Genomic DNA, 24,251 nt, shown 5'->3' on the forward strand with positions numbered 1-24,251 from the left:
GACCTACGTCCGGGGCGAGTACGCCCAACATATCCAGCGGTGGCTCTTCCGCCCCACCTGAATCGAGCGTACCTTCCTCCTCAAACGCAATTACGTCCATAACTCCCGTTTCCGTGTCAAACGCTCCTAACAGCGCTTCGCAACCCCAGAATGCTTCGACTCCGCCTTCGATAGGACATGGAAGCCTCACCTCGGTGTCCAGCCTGCCAAACCCACTTCTACCTCAGACTTCATCAAATAGCGTGATCTTCCCCAATCCGCTGGTCAGCATCGCCGCAACGGCTAACGCGCTAGATCCTCTGTCCGCCCTTATGAAGCACCGCAAAGGAAAGCCACCAAACGTGTCAGTGTTTGAACCCAAGTCAAGCTCTGAGGATCCCTTTTTTAAACATAAATGCCGATTTTGTGCCAAGGTCTTTGGAAGTGACAGTGCTTTACAAATTCACCTCCGCTCGCATACAGGCGAAAGACCTTTTAAATGTAACATATGCGGAAACCGCTTTTCCACAAAGGGCAACCTGAAAGTTCATTTTCAGAGGCATAAAGAGAAATACCCTCATATTCAGATGAACCCTTATCCTGTTCCAGAATACCTCGATAATGTGCCCACCTGCTCTGGAATCCCCTACGGGATGTCGCTGCCCCCCGAAAAGCCGGTCACAACGTGGTTAGACAGCAAACCTGTTTTACCGACCGTCCCAACTTCCATCGGGCTCCAGCTGCCCCCCACTATACCCGGTGTGAACAGTTACGGAGATTCTCCAAGTATCACTCCTATGAGCAGGTCACCCCAGAGGCCTTCTCCTGCCTCCAGCGAATGCACTTCTCTATCCCCGAGCCTCAACACTTCTGAGTCGGGCGTCCCGGCGTCTGCCGAATCCCCACAGCCCGTTCAGAGCGGCTCATCTCTGACCAAGGCAGAACCTGTCACTCTGCCTCCCACGAGCACACGGCTCGGGGACCTCTCTGCAGGTGGGCAAGTTTCCACAGCTTCCACGTCTTCGATTCCTACCGCTGTTACGGACAGCAGCACTGCAACAAGCCTCCCAAACCCTGTGCTTCCAGCAGTGTCCGACCAGTTTAAGGCAAAGTTCCCGTTCGGTGGTCTGCTAGACTCTATGCAAACATCAGAAACCTCAAAACTACAACAGCTAGTGGAGAACATTGATAAGAAGATGACGGATCCGAATCAATGCGTCATTTGTCACCGTGTGCTTAGTTGTCAGAGCGCTCTCAAGATGCATTACAGAACGCATACAGGAGAAAGACCATTTAAATGCAAAATTTGTGGACGTGCCTTTACTACAAAAGGCAATCTAAAAACACATTTTGGAGTTCATCGAGCGAAGCCACCACTTAGAGTACAGCACTCGTGTCCCATTTGTCAGAAGAAATTTACAAATGCGGTTGTTCTTCAGCAGCACATTCGTATGCATATGGGCGGGCAAATTCCAAACACGCCACTACCAGAGGGCTTCCAGGACGCCATGGACTCAGAGCTTTCGTACGATGAGAAGAACGTTGACACGCTGAGCAACTTCGACGATGACATTGATGAAAATTCTATGGAAGAGGACCCGGAGCTAAAGGACACGGCAAGTGACTCATCCAAACCCCTTATCTCTTACTCTGGGTCATGTCCTTCTTCGCCACCTTCTGTGATCTCCAGTATTGCTGCTTTGGAGAATCAAATGAAAATGATTGATTCTGTCATGAACTGTCAGCAGCTGACCAGTTTGAAATCCATAGAAAATGGATCAGGGGAAAGTGACCATTTGAGCAATGACTCCTCATCAGCCGTCGGTGATCTCGAAAGCCAGAGTGCAGGCAGCCCTGCAATGTCAGAGTCTTCTTCCTCCATGCAAGCTTTGTCTCCTGTAAATAGCAATAGCGAAAGTTTCAGATCAAAGTCCCCAGGTCTCAGTAACCAGGAAGAGCCACAAGAAATACAATTAAAGACAGAAAAACCAGACAGTCCACCACCCGCAACTGAAAATGGAGGCGCATTAGATCTGACATCCACCAACCCGGGAAGACCGGTCATCAAAGAGGAGGCTCCTTTTAGCCTGCTGTTCCTGAACAGAGAACGTGGTAAGTTTAAAAGTACTGTTTGTAATATCTGTGGCAAGCCTTTTGCTTGTAAGAGTGCATTGGAAATTCACTACCGCAGCCATACTAAAGAACGTCCATTTGTTTGTACAGTCTGCAGTCGTGGGTGTTCCACTATGGGTAATTTAAAACAGCACTTACTGACGCACAAATTAAAAGAGCTGCCTTCTCAGTTATTTGAACCCAACTTTACTCTAGGTCCCAGCCAAAGTACTCCTAGCCTGGTCACCAGTACAGCACCTACCATGATCAAAATGGAAGTGAATGGTCACAGCAAGCCGATCTCTTTGGGTGAGGTTCCCTCGCTTCCAGCTGGAATCCAGGTTCCTGCTGCACCACAGACAGTGATGAGTCCGGGGATCACCCCTATGCTGGCACCCCCCCCTCGCCGGACTCCCAAGCAGCACAACTGTCAGTCGTGCGGGAAGACCTTCTCCTCAGCAAGTGCACTGCAGATACACGAGCGCACCCATACCGGTGAAAAACCGTTTGGTTGCACAATCTGTGGTAGAGCTTTTACCACAAAGGGGAATCTTAAGGTAAGAGGCCAAATCAAACTGTAAAGGCTCGGGGGGGGGGGGGGGTTAAGGCACTGTACGTGAACCGAGCAGGTTTTGGGGCTAAGTGGTTGTCCCAAAGGCAGGAGAGAAGGGAGCTTCGAGGAAATCCTTGCTGTACGGCAGTGGTTAGTGTGCGTTCAAGATAGGGACTGGAAAGCAGCTGCGCAATGACGCAAACTCTAAAACCGGGTCCGGGTGTACGCGCACGCGCGTTGTCGTTCTCCTGACAGACGTGATGGCACATGCAGTCCGCTGATGGACGTGTTCTGGCAGTTCTGGTGGACCATCAGCGCAAAATAACCTCGCTATAAACCAGAAACGCAGAGCTTGCTCAGCTCCTTGGGTGCCTCTCAAATTCCTATTTCTATTCTGCTTTGCAGCCATTGCAGACTAGAAAGCTGTTTCCCACTGATTTACAGCGAGTTACTACAGGACTGATGCCTCTTATTCCCGCAGTCTGGTTAACCATCAGGACACAGCCTGGGGAATACATTTTAAAATGTCCTTTTTAAAAATGTTAAATTTAGCAAAATAACCGATGCCTCTGACGTGAGAGAAAGTATTCTGAAAATAGACAAGACGTAAAAAGGGGAAGGGCAGAAAAATCCACCCATCTCCTAGTCCAAGTAATGCCCTTCGTTCTCTACAGCCTGTGAGGACTTTCAGCTTGCATGTGAAATTGTCTAACCTAAGAGGATACGTACTCTTTATTGTCATGGCGCTGCGTTTGTTTTCACTGAGAAGAAACAAATGCACGTGGAAAAATTACTACGGAGCTGGGTTTTCTTTGTATAGGTTGACCGGGCCTTAGAACTCTGTCTTAACTGGAATTAATTGGTTTTCAATGTGAATTAAAAGGCATTTTTTCTAAAAAAGCGAGCGGTACTGTAAGTAACAGCATTTCAGGCCAGCCACCTGACCAGGCCGTGCTAACTTGGGGGTGCTTCTTGTCCCGGTTTGCTCCGCAGGTTCACATGGGAACCCACATGTGGAATAACGCCCCCGCGCGCCGCGGCCGCCGCCTCTCCGTGGAAAACCCCATGGCTCTGCTGGGTGGCGATGCCCTCAAGTTCTCCGAGATGTTCCAGAAGGATTTGGCAGCTCGGGCCATGAACGTTGACCCCAATTTTTGGAACCAATACGCTGCAGCTATCACTAACGGACTTGCGATGAAGAACAATGAGATTTCTGTCATACAGAACGGCGGCATTCCCCAGCTCCCCGTAAGTCTAGGCGGAGGTGCCATCCCGCCTCTAAGTAACCTTACCGGTGGCATGGACAAAGCTCGCACGGGCAGCAGCCCTCCCATTGTCGGTCTGGACAAAGCAAGTTCTGAAACGGGAGCCAGTCGTCCATTCACCAGATTTATTGAGGATAATAAAGAGATTGGCATAAATTAAAAGCATTCGTTCCGAATAACTGTTGGACCGCTACTCGACACAACACTTGTCCTGTTCCATGTACAGCTTTTGAAGCTAAGCGGTAGTTTCCTGACCTAAACGCATAGGTTCCCTTTAAAGTTTTACCCATAGCAGAAATACATAACTTTGTGGCTGCTGAAAAGTTGTCTTGCAAGATCTGCATGGTACTTCTTTCAACAGTGAGTTTGACTGTTACTGAGAACTTTGAAACCTTTTAATTTAACAGAAAGCAAACAAACAAACAAATCACGGGATAACTTCATTAGAAACAGAAAGAGGCTAGTCTGCGTCCACTTCGCTTCTTACAAAACTTACCATCGCCTGAGAAAGGGGGGCTTCATTACGGCATTCTGTCACACTTATTTGCTGGTTTTGTTCAAATTAGTTAGCAACTTGGACTATGTTTTTAGGAATCTTAATCTTAAATAAGTGATTTAGTACCCCAATGCTGTGTATTATTACAGTATCCTTGTCTGTAGTATTTATAATGTTAAGATTATGCGGGTAACAGACAATATACTAGCCCCAAACTTAAATGAAGCTTTTGTACTGCAAAATACATCTGGCTATGTGATTTTTCTTTTATTTTCTTTTTTTTTTTTTTTAAGCAAGTTTTGTTTTCCTATAAATAAGTGGTTTATTTCAATGCAGGCAAAATTGTGAAGTTTTATTGGGAAAGATAGCATGCTTTTCATGTGCAAGTACCTGTCAGTAACAAACCTTTTTTTATTTAAATATTTGTAGCTGCTATGTGGACAGTTGTTCTATTAAATGAAAAAAAAATGTAGTGTGGACTTTAGCTCAATGATTGGAAAACAAGTTACAGACAAACCTTAGCACCATAAATTATTCACAACATTATAAACAGTTGTGAGTAAATACTCCATGTTATCAAAGCTGTACAATAAAAAGGTAATGTTTGTATAATGTGGTTGCAAACTCTTAATTTATACTATTGCACTTTTAGTATTTTGTATTAGGGAGGTTTGTCTATAATTTGAAACTGAACAAAGATGTAAACTATTTTATAAATAGTACTTTGACTTAAGGAATAAGGAGGAGAACCCTGTTGCAGTTTCTCGTTTTATTTTAAGGTCAAACAATGAGAGATCTCTATTAACTAAGCAGAAAAGCCGCAGAGAACTGTCAGATCCTTAGGAAATATGGGGCCTGCCATTTCTTAAATGGAAATGATTCATTTAACTTTTCTACAAAGCCCACTTAAAAGCGTGACCACCCCCGACAGAATTCTGATACATTTATCTTAGGAGTGTGATATTAATACAAGTCTAGGATAGAGGAAGGAGAACATTGTGTAGGTTTAATTTTACTGTAATCTGTTCTGTCTCTTTCACACATACCCACAAGAAAGATGTCGACTGCCTAATAACACGGGAACAAAATAATAACTTTTGGGCAGCGTGAGCAGTAGTAATATAGAAATATTCTGTATCTATTTCCAACTCTTGCTGATTATCTTCTCAGATTGCTCCAAAGCACAATGTACTCTGATTAATCGAATATAATTTTATGTTGATTGCGTTGTTTAAATTACACCGAGTAAATAAAGGGAATGGTTCCACTCGTAAGCTAGGCTGGGGATGCTGAGGAGACTGGGGCTTAATCAAAACTTGAAGAGTAAACGTTTTGTGTACTACCTCATTTTTGTGCATTACAAGCATGGTGGAGTTGACACTATGAACTTCCGTCCAGCAGAATTGCTTGAGGGACATTATGGGTAGCTGGGAAACAGCGCAAGGAGTTTTATGCCCCTGAAGGACGAATCAGACAGTGAGGTCTTCTCAGTTGAGACTGAAAAATAGGACAATCTTTCTTATACAACAAAAACCATTACTGTAAGAGGATGGACTATTCCTGCCATCGTGTAATGGAGTGAAAAGAGGTTCAAAGACTTATTAGCTGTTTGTTTCTATTGGAAATGAACAATGAACTCCACAGCTCCATTTTCTACAGTGATGAGATAGAGATATATAGATATATATATATCTATATATAAGCAAAATTATATATCTGTAACACCTCTACAATATAACATCTTTTTTGCCACAGTGTGTGGGTGGTTAGGGGTGTTTCCAAGCATTGAAAAAAAAAAAAGAAAACTGAGGTGGCTTAATGTTGCTGTATTTCAGCAATTGAATGTTTTTATTTATCTGTGTCATTTTTGGTGTGACTTTTTTTTTGGTTAGTATTTGGTACCATGTAGTGTTATCTCTATTCCCTAAAGGATGTGTATAACTTAAAAAAAAGAAAGAAAAAAAAAAAAGAGAAGAAAAAATGAAAAAGGAAAAAAAAGAAAAAAGATGTAAAGTGTTGTAAATAAGATGGTTGATGATGGTACAGTAAGACTGACCCCATTTTGTATTCAGGGTTAGGTCATTCCTCTCTGCATGGTGAAGAGAGACACTATTTTTATACTGCGATACCATGTAGGGCTAGGAGCCTCCCTGAACCAGCTGGGAATTGTTACCTAGATCCAATATTTTTTATTATTAAATCTTGTTGGCTTGACACATCTACTGATTGAAATGGATGTCTTAGTCTAGGTTACTATTTTTGTCATATGGAATTGAATAAAATGCAGGATGTAATATTATTTCTGAATTGCGTTCCTTGATTATTCTAATAACAGAGCAAGATATGAGACTAAGGTCACTTGTGGTAGATTGGTGTCAATGACTTCTAATCGTCGCATCTGAAAATCGGAATAAGGTCGACACCGTATATTCAAATGCTATTCTAATATATATTAACAGTGCAAAGGGGTAGAATTATTAAAGTCTCTTTTCCAATGAAAATAAATTGTAAGAGCATTTCTCGCAAGACAGTAGAACAAAAAAAAAAAAACCCAAACATTTTGGAGGGGGGAAAACAGCCTTTGGAAAGACTACTGTTTCAAATTGACTGCTTTCTGAACACTTATCTGTCTACCAAAAAAAAGCCTCGCTTTCATGTTGTTTAAACATCTGCCTAATATTCACAATACACTGCATGATAAAATTTGGGGACAAATTTATCAGGAGCAGTTCAAATTCTAAAATACCAAAAAAAAAAAAAAAAGAAAAAGAAAAAAATTGACAACTCGCATCCGTTCATTCCAAATGACATAACGTGTACGTTTAAACCCATGGCTTTGTTTCTTCTTTTTTTCCAAGACCTTAATTTATCAAAGCATGTCTAACTTTAACCAAATTATTTTTTCACGTTGATTTAAATGAAAGTATTTACATTCTTAAGGTTAGGCATGTGATTAAGTATCTCCTGCAAAAAAGCTGTATGTTTGAGTAACCTTCAAGCTGTTATAATCCGGTGATGAATGCCTGCTGCATTTAAAACGGACAAAAGATAAATAAAAGAGAAAAATCTGTATTAATCATCTTTCAGTGGCCTTGTTATGAAGATACTCTGTTTTGTAAGACCTACCCAAAGAAGGTACGAGTTTCCTCTGGTGACTCAACAACAACAATAGGTTTGTGCTTGTGTTCCTGCACGCACAGCCCTGAGCCTCGCTGACAGAAAACATGATATGCAAAAGAGAAGGAAAGCAAAGGAGCGCTGATAGTTATGGTTCTGTTGAAAACACAGGAGGAAAATTATCTGCCTTCCCCTCCTCCCAAAAAAAAAGGATGAAAGCAGAATGGTATCTATTTTTAAATATGTATGGGTTATTTTTTTTATTATAGGAAGACATTAAATAATAAAATGTGCTACACAGATAAAAATGGTCAAAGTCTGCTGAATTACAGATGTTTAAAAATAGAGCCATGTAGGAACTCCATATAATCAGAAAAATTGCCGGTTATGTTTTTTTGAGGGGAGGGTTATTTTCCAACTTGAAAATTCCAGCAAGGCTTTCAAACTATTCCCTTGTATTTTTCCCATGAGTTATTAGAAAGAGAGCATTTATGACAAATGATTGACATAACTACTTTTTTGCCCTTTTTTTTTCCTTTTTGTATATATTAGCCCTCAATATATTATCTGTTCCTTTACCTGTTTTGTCCTTTCTATCTTGGCAAATACTTTGTTTTTCTAAAGCTGCATTTGTGGTGTATTTACGTTGCCTTTAATTTACTTCTCTGCATGTACTCTCTCGTTTGGAAGATACCGTGTTTTATTTTTTTCTTTTTTCTCTAATTCTGCAGAAGTTAAAAGAGCTGCCTGTTTTGGTTTTTTTTACAACTATGTGTAACGCTAGCATAACGAATGATGAAGTCACCAGTGATGTGATCAGGTACGTGCGTAGCTCACAGGATCTGCTAACAAACATGCCGTTGGCACTCTTTCCTCCAGATGAAGGCATGAGGTTAGTTAGCGCTGCTGGTATAAGGTAGGCACAGACGGTCAGGAGGGTGGAAGTCCTGAGCCTAACTTCACTGCGCCTGATTTTACACCACCGAAACTCCACGGGCTTCAGTGGAGATACGCCGGGTTTGTACTGGTGCAAGAGGGACTGCTTCCAGGTTCAGATGTCTTGCTTTGCTCTACATGTCATCAAAACAACGGCTAGCTACAGAGTATATTAAAAGTATGTCTAGGCAAAAGCATTCCGGACTTTATTTTTAAAAAGAGGGAAAAGAGAATACATATATTTTAGTACATACCGCAGGATTATCTCAGTTTTAAAGGAGATCCTGAAAGCTAAATAAAAGAAAAATGACTGTGCCCCTTAATATAGAATTCGATGTCATCATACGAATAGGCAGTCCTTTTTCACATAAATTATTAAAAGACCCTGTAACTTTTATCCATAAAAGTAAAAGATGATTGTGAGACTCTTGCTATGGCTCTGCCCCACAAGGTAGGCACTCACAGGGAAATGCCTTCCCTTTGCAGATATTAAAGGTATCCGCAGATTTATGAAAAGAAAAACACGTGTTTCTGCATGTCACAGCACCAATGTATAGTATTTTATTTTTTCAGAAGGGAGAACGTCTCAATCAATTGACAAAGTGACAAACGTGAAAGCCAACAGCTTCAGGCTGTGCCACTGATGTATTTTAGGGATGTGGGCAAGTCACTAATTAGACTCTGATTCTGCTTGAGAATTACATAATTCTGGGGCCGCTGGGCAACAGGGAGTGAACTCCCCCTTGCAGAGTCAGCTAGCACCTTGTAGTATTGGGATGAGTTGCCCCATCAGTAAAGATGGGGTAATACTTTTGTACCTACCTCACAGGGGTGTTGTGAGGAATAGTTTTATGTTTGTACAGTGTCTCAAAGATGGAAAATGCTTGGTATTATCGCTGATTTTAGAGAGTTTACAGTACATGTACTATTATTTATTATTTGTACTCCAGTAGTACCTATGGGCTCCAGTCAGGACTGAGAGGCCTTATCCTAAATGTTGTACCCTCACCTACTCGGGATTGATACAAAATTTTACTCAGTAACATTTTCCAATGGAGGTATTTCATTATCAAGTATCGATTTGATTACTACAGGGTTTAATTCATTTATTTAGGTGTTCAAATTGATAATCGGTTTTAGACCATGGCAGAGAATTACCTGGTATCACATTTTGTTTTGAGCTTGTATTGATTTTCAGAAAAAGTGCACCAATTTTCTATGGATAATCTAGAATCAAATCTTGCTATCAGTGGAATTCTACTGTACTTTTTGCTATTAAAGCTAAACGTTAAAATAAATGTGTGTGTATATATTATTATACACCAATATATAATATACATGTACCTATAAACATGTATGTTTTACATTTCTTTAGCTGCTTAGAATTAATTTCAAACTGTGTGTGGCATATTTTGCTCAAGCATTATCCATTTCAGATGCAACTAAAACATCGTTAAATGGTGTTGGCCCTCAGTAAAGACACAAAAACTGGAAATCATGACAACAAAAGACATATTGTCACTATGATTATATTTATGAAGGCTTGTGAGGAAAGTTTCTAAGTCTCAAATGTGTTAAAAACCTTCACTAAGTCATAAAAGTCTTTACTTAGATTATGTTGAAACAAACTATTATATCAGGATGAGTCACTCACTGTATATAAGTATGTTAAAATAAATAATTAAATAATTCCAAAGGTAACGCTTGCTATCATTTGGATGTTGAACAGAAAGCAATTTGTCTCCCAGATTGGCAAACTATATTTAATATTTTTTTACAGGTAAGAATTATCTGATTTACAATACTATGTTAAGCAACCTCTTTAGCAATTGTTCATGCACTAAATATATTAGCTCAATTAATTCTATTGATACTCTTGTCTTTTTTACTTGAATATAAAGAAAGTTTTTGGTTTAGCTTTGTTTAAGGTGTCCTCAGTGATGTTAGTCTCACTTATTTCCCCCAGGCACATCATGGAGTAAAGGTATGAGTAATGGTGGGTGAATCTAGTCTAAAGAATCTCTTTCTTTTCCCTCTGGGAATTATTGACATCTCTCCACTGCCCCATTCTGGTTACCAGCCAACACGTCTGTAGGTTGTTGAGGTTCTTGTACGTCAATTAGCACTCGTGGCTCGGCCAATTTTGTCAAACACTTGGCACTTGTTCTGCTACAACACACACTTCATATGGGACCTATAGATGTGCTAACATAAGTAACGTATTTAAGATGGGCTGGTGGTGGAGGGTGTAAGTGAAATCCTCTGCTGGAATTCCTGTGCCATTACCTGTTGTGTGCAGCAAACATGCGCATAAAAGGATGTGGTCATCAGGAGCCGTGGGCACGTTTCCATTTGGTTTCTATCACTTTATACTCTGAATAACATGCCTGATCTAGGAGGTTTGGGCTTTTGCTTTTTTAAGCATTCCTAGTAAGAGCAGATATAAACAGACACCTCAGATGGGAACGCACATTTTCAGGTAAGAGTTTTGTAGGTAAAACTTGATTGGGATTTGCCTTTTCTTCTGCCCATTTTCTATTAAATTACTCTTCCGAACATAGCTTTCTAGATCACTTCACAGTTAGAATTTAGTCCTTCACCTAGGTTTTAGTCTGCCATCATCCCATTCCAAAAAGGTTTGCTGAAACCAACAGGATTTATATTGAGACATTAGCTAATGAAGCTAATGGGTAGCAGAATCAAGTTCCCTGTGCATTTTGGAAATCTGCTTAAAAGAAAATTCAGTTAAATCTTCAAACGGTTGCCTGTGTATCTTGTGTCATTGAATGTGACATCTGTTCCAACATTTGGCAACAGTCTGGGCCAGACGGTGGTACTTTCTCTTACACTGGGCAGCCCAGTGCTCCACAGTTTACCCTATGTGAACTAATAACACGTGCCAACCTGTATTACTCATTGAAAGGAAATTTTTTAAATATGTTCTCAAGCATCCTATTACCATAGGTGCAATTCCAGCCTCACAGAAGGTAGATTAAATGAAGTTGGTTAGACTAAATGAAGTTGGTAGTCTCTGCAGCCTACAACTTTCCTCCTCCCCAACACCTACTATCTTCATGAAGCAGTTTGCCAGTGTTTCTTCTGTGATAATGTATCTTCTGTTTCTCTTCTGCAAAGTAGTGCTGCTATTGCTCATTTCTTTGGTTTCATTGCCTTCCTGTACACGGCCATGTTCTTCATGTGTTTCTTTTAAGGTACTGTTAGATTTGCCCAATGCACACACCTGTCCTTGTATTATGTTGAGATTAATTTCTTTTTTACTTTTGGGGCCAGGTCATGTCATCCATACTCACATCTCCACTTAATTCCAATTCATTTCTCTTGTTGGGACTGTGAGTAGAAGATATTGCACAGTATAACAAAATCCAGCACCCTGAAACTCGGAAGAATTTCAAAATGCTGGGATTACTGCACACTCACATACTGATGCATTCAGGTTTATTAGCCTCAACTTTGTGCCTGTTACACGTATAACTAGTTCCACTCCTAGTTCTTTTATATCTGGAGACTGTTCCAGGCTGATCTTGGGTTTCCACACTTTTTTGAAATAACAGCATGTTAGTTTTCCCCCAAACCTGCATCAAAATTACATTTACTTAGTGGCTAATGCTTTCTATGCAACAAGCAAATTGTAATAGGAATAACCAAACTTTGCTATTATTTCAATGGAACTACTCACATAAAATGCTGAGATGGAAGTAAAGCTCAAATGAGTACAGTAAATAGCTTTTTCTTTCTGCCTTTATACCTCCAGTGCTAAATGGGAGAAAAATAAAAGGATCGCATACCACATGAAAAGCAACCAATATAGGTATCATGACAATAGCAGTGTTTAGCACAAACACGGGCACAATACAGAATAAAAGACAATGGAAATTATAAGAATTTGAGATACCAGCACCAGATTTTAGAAATATACATAATAAAGAAAAATAACCATACTCCTACACAACTAACACGACAGATTTCCCTAATAATCATGAGCTTTATTTTTTCACAAGGATTCACTTCTCTGAAGTCACCAAGAGTGTCTGGGGGAAGCCGAGCAGCGTGCCCCTGGGTGCAGCTTCTCATTAGACTTTCCCGTCGGCTCAGGAGATGCTTATTCCGACCTGACAGGTTCAGTTGTTAAGGTGGGGGAACTCCTGAAACCAGAAGGATCGTCTTGTCAATGTTAGTGCGTGTGAATATCCCAAGCACTTTTCCAGCTTACCCCTACTCCATGGTCTTAGGAAAAAAAGGAATATTTTAGTATTTCTAAAGCTTATCATAGGGCTCCAAAACAGGAATGGAAATGACCCTTAGCACATCCTGATAATTGCGGCTATAAAAGGCCTCGTTCTAATCTCTTTTACGCAGCACAGATATTATTCTAATTTCTACAGACTCACTCCTGATTTACACTGGTATGAGCAAAATCAAACGGCCATAGTGACTGTATCATTCCTTTTTCATCAGAGTAAGACACTTGTCTTTTTTCTTAAACCATAAATTTTTCTGTGCACTTTTTCTGTTATGAATCACAGTACATACCAGAACAAACGTGCTATAATCAAGGTAGCATGCTATAATCAAGCATGCTATAACAAGCATGCTATAATCAAGGTATACTGCTGCATGGAAGAGACCTGGGCCCATTCTGGAGACCACCTGGCCCAGCAGAAGTTGCATCCCTACCATTTCAAACCCTTTCACTCCCTTGAAGAAGGACATCTACATCCAAAGTGAATATTGGGATTGGCCCTTGGTCCCCAAATCCTGCCTGGGCATCGCGTGGGAGCGTGTCCCTCCGCTCATGCCAAAACTGCCCAGGAAGGCGTTGCTGGCTGATGGGGCAACCCCTGGTCTCCTGCCCCAGCCCTGGTCGGTTCGAGGAGACCGGCAAAGCCTGCGAGGGCAAATATTTCTATCCTGAGGAGGGAAATATGCTTTAGGTGGAGTCATTTTCCATCATGCCTTCACATAGCTGTACTTTTAAAACTGTTGGAATTAATTCTTTATCAGACCGCTCCTTTTGGCATCTTTCTTTTTTGCCGTTAGGAATTTGACTCCTTTTACGTGGTTCCATAGTTCACGTCTCATGCTCCTGGGAAGCTGTGCTTCTTCCACAGCTCTCAGGTGGGAAAAGAGAATCGCTCCTTGTAGGTTTTCTGAGGGGTTTCTCTAGATTCCGTGAAGCCGGCAGAACACCTTTTAGGCCCTGTTTATTCCTTATTTTATCTAGGTATGTTATCTAGCCCATTCTTGTTCCAACATCAGAATATACACATGGTTATTCAGGAATAATATTTCCTGAATACTTGTGTAGACAGAGTAGTCCCTTAAGTAATGAGTTCAATTAGGCTAAGATACACTATGTAGCAATTCAATAACAAAAGTCCTGGGAGGTAGGGGGAGAAGAGGCTTGCCAATTGCTTCCACGCAGTATGCTGGATGACAGCTAAAGACTTCGTGCTGTGGCATATTTGGCACATGCTGGCCCACAGTTATGCCTAGCAACTCCCAAGGTTTGAGCAGTTCCTTACTAAGGTTTTAATCGAGAGGAGAAAAAAAAAAAAGCATGGTGTGAAAATTAGTAAGACAACAGGCTCCGTTTGAAATCTCTCTGGGGATGTTCAATCTTACAGAATATCAGCATCTAAGAAAATCAATTTATCTTCTATTTTTGCCTAAAAAAATGTCAATAGATGGTTTAATTTACCAATTCATTACCCTGAACACAGGCTGTTGGATTCAGAACTATAACTTAAAAAAAACCACTCTCAAAACCTGAAATGCATACAATTTTTTCAGATTTGACTTGGGAATTACAATAGGTTCAGGATTTAATCTGCATTTTTCATTTCATTGTTAAAACATTTAAATATTTCTTCAAAGAAGGTCAATTAGCTGCATTTGAAATGGGCTAAACATTCTACCATGTTCTTAAAATGATATACCTCCACTATATATTCTTCTGAGAGGATAATGCATTGCAAAATTACCTAGAAATCTTCTTTGGCTCTGCCTGTAGTCCAGTGAGACTACTACTCTTAGTTCCTACTTCAAGCACAATCCCCTCTTGAGGAACCTATCTTGTGAAATGTAGAGACATTGCTCATTTTTTAGAGAAAAATCCTTTAAGATTTAAAGCCTACTTCAGATCATTATAATAACTATTCAAACGAAAACAAACCCCAGAACCTAGCAACACTACACTAAAATAATATGGAATTGAAAGATTGTTATGCCAATACCTCAGAGTCATCTGCTCTTCAAGCTTCTGTTTTTGTGATAGCAATGGGATTCTGCCTGCCAGAGCATTAAGCATTCTTCTGCAGTTTCTGAGGAGGTGGCTGCCAGTCAAACCTCCTGCCTGCTGCTGGGGTTAAGTCTTCGGAGGCTTGAGGTATTGATACGGATTTCTTAGCATTGATTTTTATGGTGAATGTTAAAATGTAAAGTTTCACTCAAATACTTCGAATGAATTGCCTTGTTTAGCTGTCTTGAATCACAGAGTCAAAGGAAAATAATCGGCTAATTAAATAAGAGGCAAAAGCAGATTTCAGCTGCTGAAATCATGCCACAGCTAGAGAACCTGTGCTGAGATGCCATTCATGGTCTACAGAGTTTAGAACTTGCCCAGTGGGTTGGGATCCTTGAGCCGTACCGTACCATACCTGACTGCTGAACAAAGCACCCAGTAGAACAGCAAGAGCTTAACTGGGTGTCAGAAAACAGAAAAAAAGCCCCTGTTGCTCCACGGCAAGACAGAGATACGACTGTTCTGAGCACGTCAAACTGATGTGCTACTGTTTTCATGATTAGAGCGTTACAACAGAGCTGAAGCTCTGCCAGTGATTTCGATATGGATTTTTCGTGTTTTGTTTTTAACTCATCTATACGTCAGTTCATTAACTTGAGGTAAGCTTTTCTCAGCCTATATTTTACTTTTGCTATCACTAGTCTAATAACTGGCTTCTTTCCATGTTATTTTGTACCCTGGCAAGTTGTACTTTTCTATTCACAGTACGTATTACTGAATAACTAGCTCTAGCATAAGTGACAGCAGTCAGAGAAGTAACAAACACCCATCACATTGCTGTTTTTATTTGTTTAGACATCAGATACTGTACTCCTTTATATTCTTACCTTTGGCTGAACAGGGTAGGTTATTCTCCATTTCTTTCTTTCAGTGTACACCTTTAAGTAGGGCACAGCCACTAAAATGACCTCGTATTTGACAGCTGATCTCTGCTCGGAAACCAAACAAACTCCCACTAGCTTGTGGCCAAGTCTGAACTTCGTATTTCTCCTGGAGTGATGTATCCACATTATATATTCTTCCAGGAGTTATTCTGTGGTTAATATATAGGAACTGGGAGTGTATTCTCCCAGAATGATTCTGAGATTTTAGTCACTTATTAAAACCTTGCTATTAAAATTATCAGAAAAGGTTGTTTAAAGTTATAGCAAAAGCTGGAGGCAATAACTGGCATAAAGTGATGTGGGCAGCCTTACCACAGTGCAGAATTAAGTAAGCAGATGACAAGAAAGATGCACGGGAGGAGACAGAGGAAGAGAAGGAAGGAAGGAAGGGAGGAAATGGGAGGGTGATATAAAGAAGTGATGTAGAGCTATCTGGGCTGTTACACATTTAGGAAAAAAGTCTTTTTTAATACAATGTCTACAAAGAATACAAGACAGCAGAAGTAATACATGGTGCATATACATTGCATGTGGACTGCATGCTTTTTTCATTGTTTTTAACTGCTTGATTTTACTTATATGTCTTAAGACAAACCTTACTTACAATTTGTTACTTTTCTTCAGTATTTCACACTCTGAAAATCACTCATTCGTAATTATCATCAGCCCTGTTTTTGCCTCAGTGTCAAACTTTAAAGCTGTAATTGCTCCACTGACTGCTATAAATGTTGGCCTATTGCAAGTTACAGTAATACAATAGCAAATTACGTGGGCTTATTCTGAACATATAAAGTGCATCTCAGCTAAACAAAGCACTTATCCAGGACCATCAGCAGCACTTCAGGACCCATTGCCTGTGTTCCGGTCTCACAAAATTCGCCTTTCAACCCTACTGCAAGGCTCAACTGCTGCTGTAACCATGCAAACTGTGTATTTGATGGGTTGGTTGTAATTTGGCTTCATTTTCTTTGAAGAAGCTGGGTGGGCTTGCTGGGGGAAGTTCTTGAAGTGCTACTGAACAGATTCAAGGACAGACTGAGGATGGGCAGACCAGTGGGGTCCAGCAGAGTCATCGCAGATCCGCTCAGCTTGTGTCTTCAAGAGACCAAAAGGCTGAAGGAAGGACTGGGAAGCAGCCAGCCGTGCCTCAGAGGCGATGGAAAAAAATGTCATAAGGACGTGGGGAAAATCAGCAGAGCTTTCTGCTTCTCAGTTAGTAAACCGGCTGGAGCGGAGGGCCCACCTAGAAGGCTGCTGTAAGCAGAGAGAATTGAATGGAACACAGTTTATTTTGTTTTCCCTAGCTCCTTTAAGGGTATTTTTCTACCTAAAAGCTTGTTGTGAGTGTTTATTCAAATTAAACTTAACTTTCCTGAGCTTAAAACCTGAGGTGGTGAAGAGGGTGGGGAGGAGGCAGGTCTGCCACAAAGCTGTGTTGAAAGCGAGCCTTGCGACCTTCTGCGTGTCCGCAGCACTGCAGCTTTCTTAGGCCACCGCCAGCTCTAGCAGATGCTCTGTCTCCTCATTCATTCAGCCAGGGTACAAATCCAGCCGGAACGTAAGGCCGGTTTCTGCGCTGTTTTGAGCTTCTGCAACTCCCAGTGTCTGCATCAGGTAGGGCAAGAGAGAAAGGAGGAAGGCTGACGTCTCTCCTAGAGAAAATAGTAGTGGTGGAGGTCTGAGGTAGCAAAGAGGTGGATATGGTAAGGAATATAATTCCCCATTAGTTGACATTGCCTACGCTTGGGCAGGAGGTGAAGGCATTTCTTCTGATACGCAGCTCATTGCAGTTAACTGCCTCCAGGCTGATTGCTGACTTTCTGACAGTATTTGCAACTAATCACGAAATGCCGTTGGCGGAGAGCATGGCTCTCCACTCCCGTAGACCTTCTTCCCATGCAGAGTGGACTCTAACCGAGCCTGTAGTTGCATTTGCTTTTACAGGGTGCCAGACACAATTTAAAAGCCACGGTTTTAACTGATAAAGCAACAAACCTTTTGATTCCTGCGGAGCTTTCCTCAGCAAGCGCAGTGGCTGAGGGGTTGTGCTAAAGCCATCACAGACACACCTGAGAAGGGGGGAGCGGGACGGGGGGACAGGATCAGACCTTCCACCTCTCAGTCTCCCTGCGTCCGACTTAGTTTTCTTCAGAGGCACGACTCCTGTTGCTGCTCTTCCCTTCTGGGGAAGCGTGGCTGGAGTAGCTGGGAATTGAAAAAGGTTGAAATGGGATGAAATGAAAGTGTTCTGGGCTGGGCAGATAGAATGGATTTACTTACGAGCATTGGCCAGCCCCGGTTTTGCACATGGGCAAGCATATTTTGTACCTGTACTCAAATCAGAATGATACATTTTAAAACTATATTTAAAGAAAGAGTGAATAATCGTTTAACTACCCCATTTCTGAAACACCTGTATTTTCTGCAGTGATGACTTGTGTTTTCTTATGCTACCAACATCTGAATTCAGCTGTCTGCGTTTTGCTTTCTTCTGTATCACTTGCTTATGCTGATTTTAGGATTGATCTCCCTATCTCATGCTATTGAGCTCCTGAATATCTGCACATTTTCTACTCTCCTCCCCCACTCTTTTTTTCCCCTTTAGTTACTACTGCTGTTTGTGAACGATTATAACTCCACTTCTGCTGGTTTAATTAAATTTACCTATGGAAAACAAAGACATGAGATCTGGCAGTCAGGGAGCTCAGGGAGACAAGGTGGTCTGTTACTGAATAAAGTGATGCTTGAGAGGTGCTATTCTTTATGCATCATCATGATCATCAGATAAGGAAGAATCATATGACACATTGCAAGAATGCTTTGAAGAAAGTGAAATTCTAATCCTTTCCCAACATAATCATAATGCTGTAAATGTATCCCTTTATATGGTGTAAAATTGATTTTTCTTTCCTGTTAACAGCTGTACAATTTCTGTTCTGCACACATTTTTCTTCAAAATTGCCTAGTTCCCTCTGAGTACATTGCTGTTCTTTCCCTCCTCCTTTCTTTAAACCCATTCATTTTTTATTTATTTTATTTGCCATCCTGACCCTTGGTAAGGTTAAAATGATTATTCAGCAGTTGTGAGCTGTTGAATTACCCCTCTTTTGTTCCACGGTCTATTTTGTTGTTAGTGTACTCCATAGACGCCTTTGACTCTATTATCGCTGATATTGTTAATCTCTGGGCTACTCAAGATGAATTCCCAAACTGTATAAAGATGACATTGGTCTTTTCTATTCTTAAAAGACTAATTCTTTTGACAGAAATCCAGGAAACTTCAATCTGTGAATGAATAAGGTAAAAAGGACAGAGTAATGATGCGATACCTTTTATCACACTGACATTGTAACTTGATTCTATTATAACTACCCTTAGGAACCTAACTGATATCCTAGCCCAATAAAAAGTATGGCAGCCTTTATTTTATGTAACAAAAATCTAGCTTGTTCATGTACACTGCTGGACCTTAGCTGTCAGAATTTGGTCAAAGGAGTGCAAAGGGCTGTGCTCCGTTCTCAGAAATAACTTCTGTGCTTGGAAGCGTAAGAAGTCCCACAGATGTCCCATGATACGAGGAAATTTTAATGATAAAACTATCTTGATTGGGGAGGGGGCAAACTATCGTACTTCTGAGTTCTCATGGGGAGGCAGGTGTGCTGGAATAGAGGTGTCTTTCTTACAAATTCATGGGACTTTTTAAGCAGCTTGAACTGAAGTAAAACCTATGAGTTTGTATTTTTCTTCAGAGGCCCAGTGAAAGGCCTCGACATATACATGGGTATATGTGTTTTGATCAAAAACGCCAAGGGCAGCACTCATCAGGATCTCAAGGGAGGTGACTACCCATAAACACTGCCTGCTTTCAGCACCGAATGCACTCTGATAGTTTAATGCTGTAAGGCTAAGGCACATGAAACATAGAATCATAGAATCGTTTAGGTTGGAAAAGACCTTTAAGATCATCGAGTCCAACCATCAACACAACACCACCATCCCCACTAAACCATGTCCTGAAGTGCCACGTCTACAGGTTTTTTGAACACCCCCAGGGTTGGTGACTCCACCACTTCCCTGGGCAGCCTGTTCCAATGCCTGACAACCCTTTCAGTAAAGGAATTTTTTCTAATATCCAATCTAAACTTCCCCTGGTGCAACTTGAGGCCATTTCCTCTCGTCCTATCAGTTGTTACTTGATAGAATAGACCAGCACCCACCTCACTACAACCTCTTTTCAGGCAGTTGTAGAGAGTGATCAGGTCTTTCTCCCCTCAGCCTCCTTTTCTCCAGGCTAAACAACCCCAGTTCCCTCAGCCGCTCCTCATACATAGGCAAAAGGTGGATTTTTCCATCTAGTCACTAATCTCATTGTGGACTTAATACCACAACTCCATGCAAATGTGAATGTTAATTGTCCAAGCCCATCTCTCACCTTCCTCCTGCTTTTCTGGCCTTCCACTCCTCAACCTCCCTGTAGACTTTTCGGATCCTTGCCCATTCCCTGTTTACCTGCTGCTACTCTCCCTAAACCCTGTCTGTCACCTCACATCCCCCCTAAGCCCCGGCACAACGTCCAAACCTAACACCTGCCTTTATAAAGGAACGCCTCGCTCCCTCGGCTCTACTCACACTATCTGCTAACGCAGCAGAAGTTGGGTATCTTTTAGACCAAGACTCACTCCCAGTTGCAGAGCTTCCAAGTGGATCTTCTGAGTGAACTAGTTATGGCCTTAGCCTGATTAGGTGGCTTGGATAGGACTTAGATACATGGCATGAAGGAGATTATTCAAAAAGGAGGATTAGACAGATAATAGCTAAATTGGCAGAGAGGCTAATCCTGTGCATGTGCGAGAGGGACAACTTCACCGTCGAGGGACTTTTCCCTCTCTCATCTGCGTGGCTGCTGGGGTAAGATAGATGGGGAGGCTCACGAGGCGAGATGGATGTGTGGAACGAAGCAGGGGTCGGGCACAGCTCTCTAACTCCTCCTGACGTCACCAAATTAGGATGCTGAGTCCCACCGTTCGCCTTCACAGCGCTCCTGAAATGGCAGTGGGCCTCACCTATTAGAGATGGATACGGATACTGTACCAAGAGTCAATTTTTACTATTTAAAAAAATATACACTGATAGATTTGTATGTAATGTAGATATGTATCCACAGGACCCTATGAGATGTTTTATGCCTCTACGGCTGTTTCGTCTGTCTGAAACAAATTTGTTATGCTACTATAAAATAGTTATTTCTATTGCAGATGCAAGAACAGCCAGGGATTTTGGTTTTTTTTTTTTCCTTTTTTTTGGGGGGGGCAGGGCAGTGGTGATGGCATCACTAATACAGAAAAATTTAATGTTTGGCCATAGGTGCCTCAGTCACTTAGAACTTTCTGTAAGGCTAGAACATTGAGGCTTGTGTTTGCTAAAAGGATCATACTCTTTTTTTTTAAAAAGACCTTTTATCTGTCTGTCCTTGACCATAGCCTCTTTTTATTTAGTATGACTCCTTTACCAATTTTTCCGACAGGGTACTGATCAGTGCACATTTTATTTGTCTAATACTCTTCACCTGTAGTTTTAGGAATTACCAGGATTTGGTCCTCATTGTTCCATGACAATCCTAGTCCTCTTTTTCCCATGTAATTTTCATTCCCTTCAAAGGATGCAATGTTTGTTGTTTTGCAATATTCTCTGTGGTATTCAACCATAGTTACCACATACAATCATATTTATTTCAATTTATTTTTGGTTCTGGCTATTACTTGACTTGCCAATGCAGAGGTCTCAGGTATTATCTGTGGTATTTTCCTTCAGTGGCAATTCTTTTTGCCTTTCAGATAGCTGACCATTATACGTTCTGCTCCAGGAGCCCACCGCATTCATGCAGGTGTTTTATTAACATTTTAGGAAAGCAAAGAAGACCTAAAACCAACTGAAATTTCTCTCCAAATGTTTATTTTATTCTAACTGAAAGAATCTGTGCAGTTTTTATTCACACACTTTCATATTATAAGCTTTCAGAGATCCTGAAAAATAAATGTTTTAATAGGTAGCCTCCCATGACACTGGCCCACTGAAATGGAGTGAGAACCTCTTCCTCCACAAGTGCAAAAATCTGTTGATTTGTCCATTTTTAATTTTTCTTTTATTCACTTTAGGGCAATTGATCTAATCTTTCAGGGTATTTTAAAATTTCAGCTGACTTGAAGTTAAGTTGCTCTTTCCAAATTAATGCCCCATAAATCAAAACATTGCCTTCAACTGCTGTCTGCAAGGTTTTGCACCGTTTAACTCCATTCAGCCTTTGTGATCCCTGATTTCCTTCATCTCCCAACTAGTTGCATTGTAAATGCACTTGTGAAGTGAGATACGTTTGTGCACTGTTTACAGCACAATATGGTGCTATTTACAGTTAACCTGGGATTTTGAACTTTTTATACCTGGAGAAGGACCACACCCAAGATGTCCAGAGAGACAAATTCATAATGCAGACACAGGCTCACGAGGTAGTGCTGAACCTGGCTCAGCCAAAATGAGCATGACCAAAGTCCACTAAAGTGACAAAATGACTTTCCATGCATTTGAGCTTAAAGACATAATTGCATCAAGAAGTGCAGTTAAGCTCTTATCACTTACAAGAAAGGCAGCAAGGAATATGACCCTGTGTTAAGCTAGGCTGTCATCTCAGAAATCTCTGTGTTGCTTTCTTGCTTGCTTTATACTACCAAAAAATAGAGGGGCTCAGTATCTCTTTCCACTTACTTCTGGCCTTACTTTTGTGTTGGCTTCAAGGGAAGTCAGTGACTAGCTAAATCATCAGAACCATTCCCTAGATCACCTTTTTTTTTCTAATCGGGTTGAACTCTCTTTAAATTATGACAGAACTGCAACCTGAAGTGGGATGCTTGCATAAAGATAATTTCTAAAATGTAAACATGATGGATTCAATCTTAAAATATCTGCCAAATTAAGCACATTAGGTTGTACTCCTTATGAGTCTCATTTACTTCTTTGTTATTTTTTCCAAGTCACCAGGTCTTTGCTCACTCAAGAAATAAATACATCTAATTATTGTGTTGTGGAGGAAAGAGTTTCCGTTTTTGAAGTTATCCTGACTGACAATAAAACAGCAGTGCTGCTCAGAGAAAATAGCCAAAAGCATTGTCTTCATTCTGCTATTGCATTTTCTATGTGCTTGGTTTTGAATTGTAATTATTTCCTTGATTTTTAGACTGGATCTACTTGTCTGTATTTACCCACGCTCAGACTTGTCTGTTTTTGTTTGAGTCACATTACACCTAACATTACTGAAAATATAAGCCCAATTTTACTTCAACTACTGTTTTCCTTCTTTCCCAATCAGGCTCTTTTCATTTTTGTGGCTGTTGTTTGCTCCCCTTTACTACCATAGACTGTTGAAATATTTTCTCTTTGTCCCCACACAGGCTTGTCTCACTCTTTTTCTTTGCTATGTCCACTTCCACAGTACTGACGGCATCCAAACTGTCTTCCTTCACTTCTTCCCACTCCTGACTTATTGCCACTGAGCTGGTGGACTTGCTTCTCTGGGTGTCTTCTGTGTCCTGCCTTCTCTGTCTGCCCCGGCTTTGTGACCTTCTTGAGGCATAGGCTTTGTTTGGGTCATTGAGACAGGGAAAATACTATTTCATATATTCACAGATTTCAGTGAGACCCTTAATATTGGGGTGGCCCATCTTGGGATAGGCTTTTTCCTACCATTTGTAAAAAAGTATTTAAGTAATATAGATTACCTGAGGGTGAAAGGGGCATCTTGAAAAAAGGCATCAAGCAGAGGAAAAATAAGAGGTTAGAAGATTACGGCTGCAAATTCTTAAGAACAGAAGTGAATCTATCCTGCTTAATTTTAAAAGGAAACATATGAAATTGTATTAATCAAAATTTTCAATGTTTTTACCTATGGTGAGAAAACAAGCCATGCTAAATGAGATGTCTGGTTGTCTAGGACAGTGAGCAGCCACACCTGATGTGATACGACTGCAAGCACAGCTGGCCAGTACCACTATATATATACTAAAATAAAAGGCTAGTTTATGGATGAATAGAGATTCAAAGGAACTTTGATTCAGTAGAATTTTTTTTTAAAAGGTTCAGTAAACAAATTGCCATTTTATGCTTCTTAATAGTGGGAAAATTATCTTGCAGAAAATTATGTACAGTTCAAAACTCTTCTCAGCTGCAACTCTGAAACTGCACTGAAGACTAATAGGCTATTTGCAATTGTAACTGAGCAAGCTTTGGCCTTCTGTGTAATAAATTATTACTTTCCTGACTGCCAAATATTTATCATGTTATTAACTTTAGGCAAATGAGAACAGACAATTTAAGCAAACCTGAGTCAAACAGCTAAGATGAGTTTTCTTGTACTTTTTAATATTAATTAGTAACAATGTTAAATCAAAAGGCTGCTCATGAAGAATATACCACTGCTGAAACAGACAACTTACATTAATATGGGAATAAATAGACATCTTAAAATTCTTATTTTTAATTGCTCATGCAAGTTTGGCTTCTTTTAAATGTACTGCTTATAGGATGCACGCTCTTTAGC

At 40.7% G+C, this 24,251-nt stretch overlaps 1 protein-coding gene across 2 annotated transcripts in view; it reads left to right on the top strand.

The window, feature by feature from the left end:
• The window catches only part of SALL3 (spalt like transcription factor 3), a 27,204-nt gene extending 17,448 nt beyond the window's left edge, over positions 1-9,756 (top strand). For both annotated transcript variants that reach the window (XM_069809223.1, XM_069809224.1), the window contains exons 2-4: positions 1-2,091; positions 2,308-2,648; positions 3,638-9,756. The exon at positions 1-2,091 is cut by the window's left edge. In XM_069809223.1, the coding sequence (XP_069665324.1) occupies positions 1-2,091; positions 2,308-2,648; positions 3,638-4,069 (2,864 nt within the window). In that variant the 3' untranslated portion in view covers positions 4,070-9,756. The remainder of the gene's footprint in view (positions 2,092-2,307; positions 2,649-3,637) is intronic.
• The last annotated feature ends 14,495 nt before the right edge of the window (positions 9,757-24,251 follow it).

Source organism: Haliaeetus albicilla, chromosome 21 (genome assembly GCF_947461875.1).
Source record: "Haliaeetus albicilla chromosome 21, bHalAlb1.1, whole genome shotgun sequence".
Taxonomy (NCBI): Eukaryota; Metazoa; Chordata; class Aves; order Accipitriformes; family Accipitridae; genus Haliaeetus; species Haliaeetus albicilla.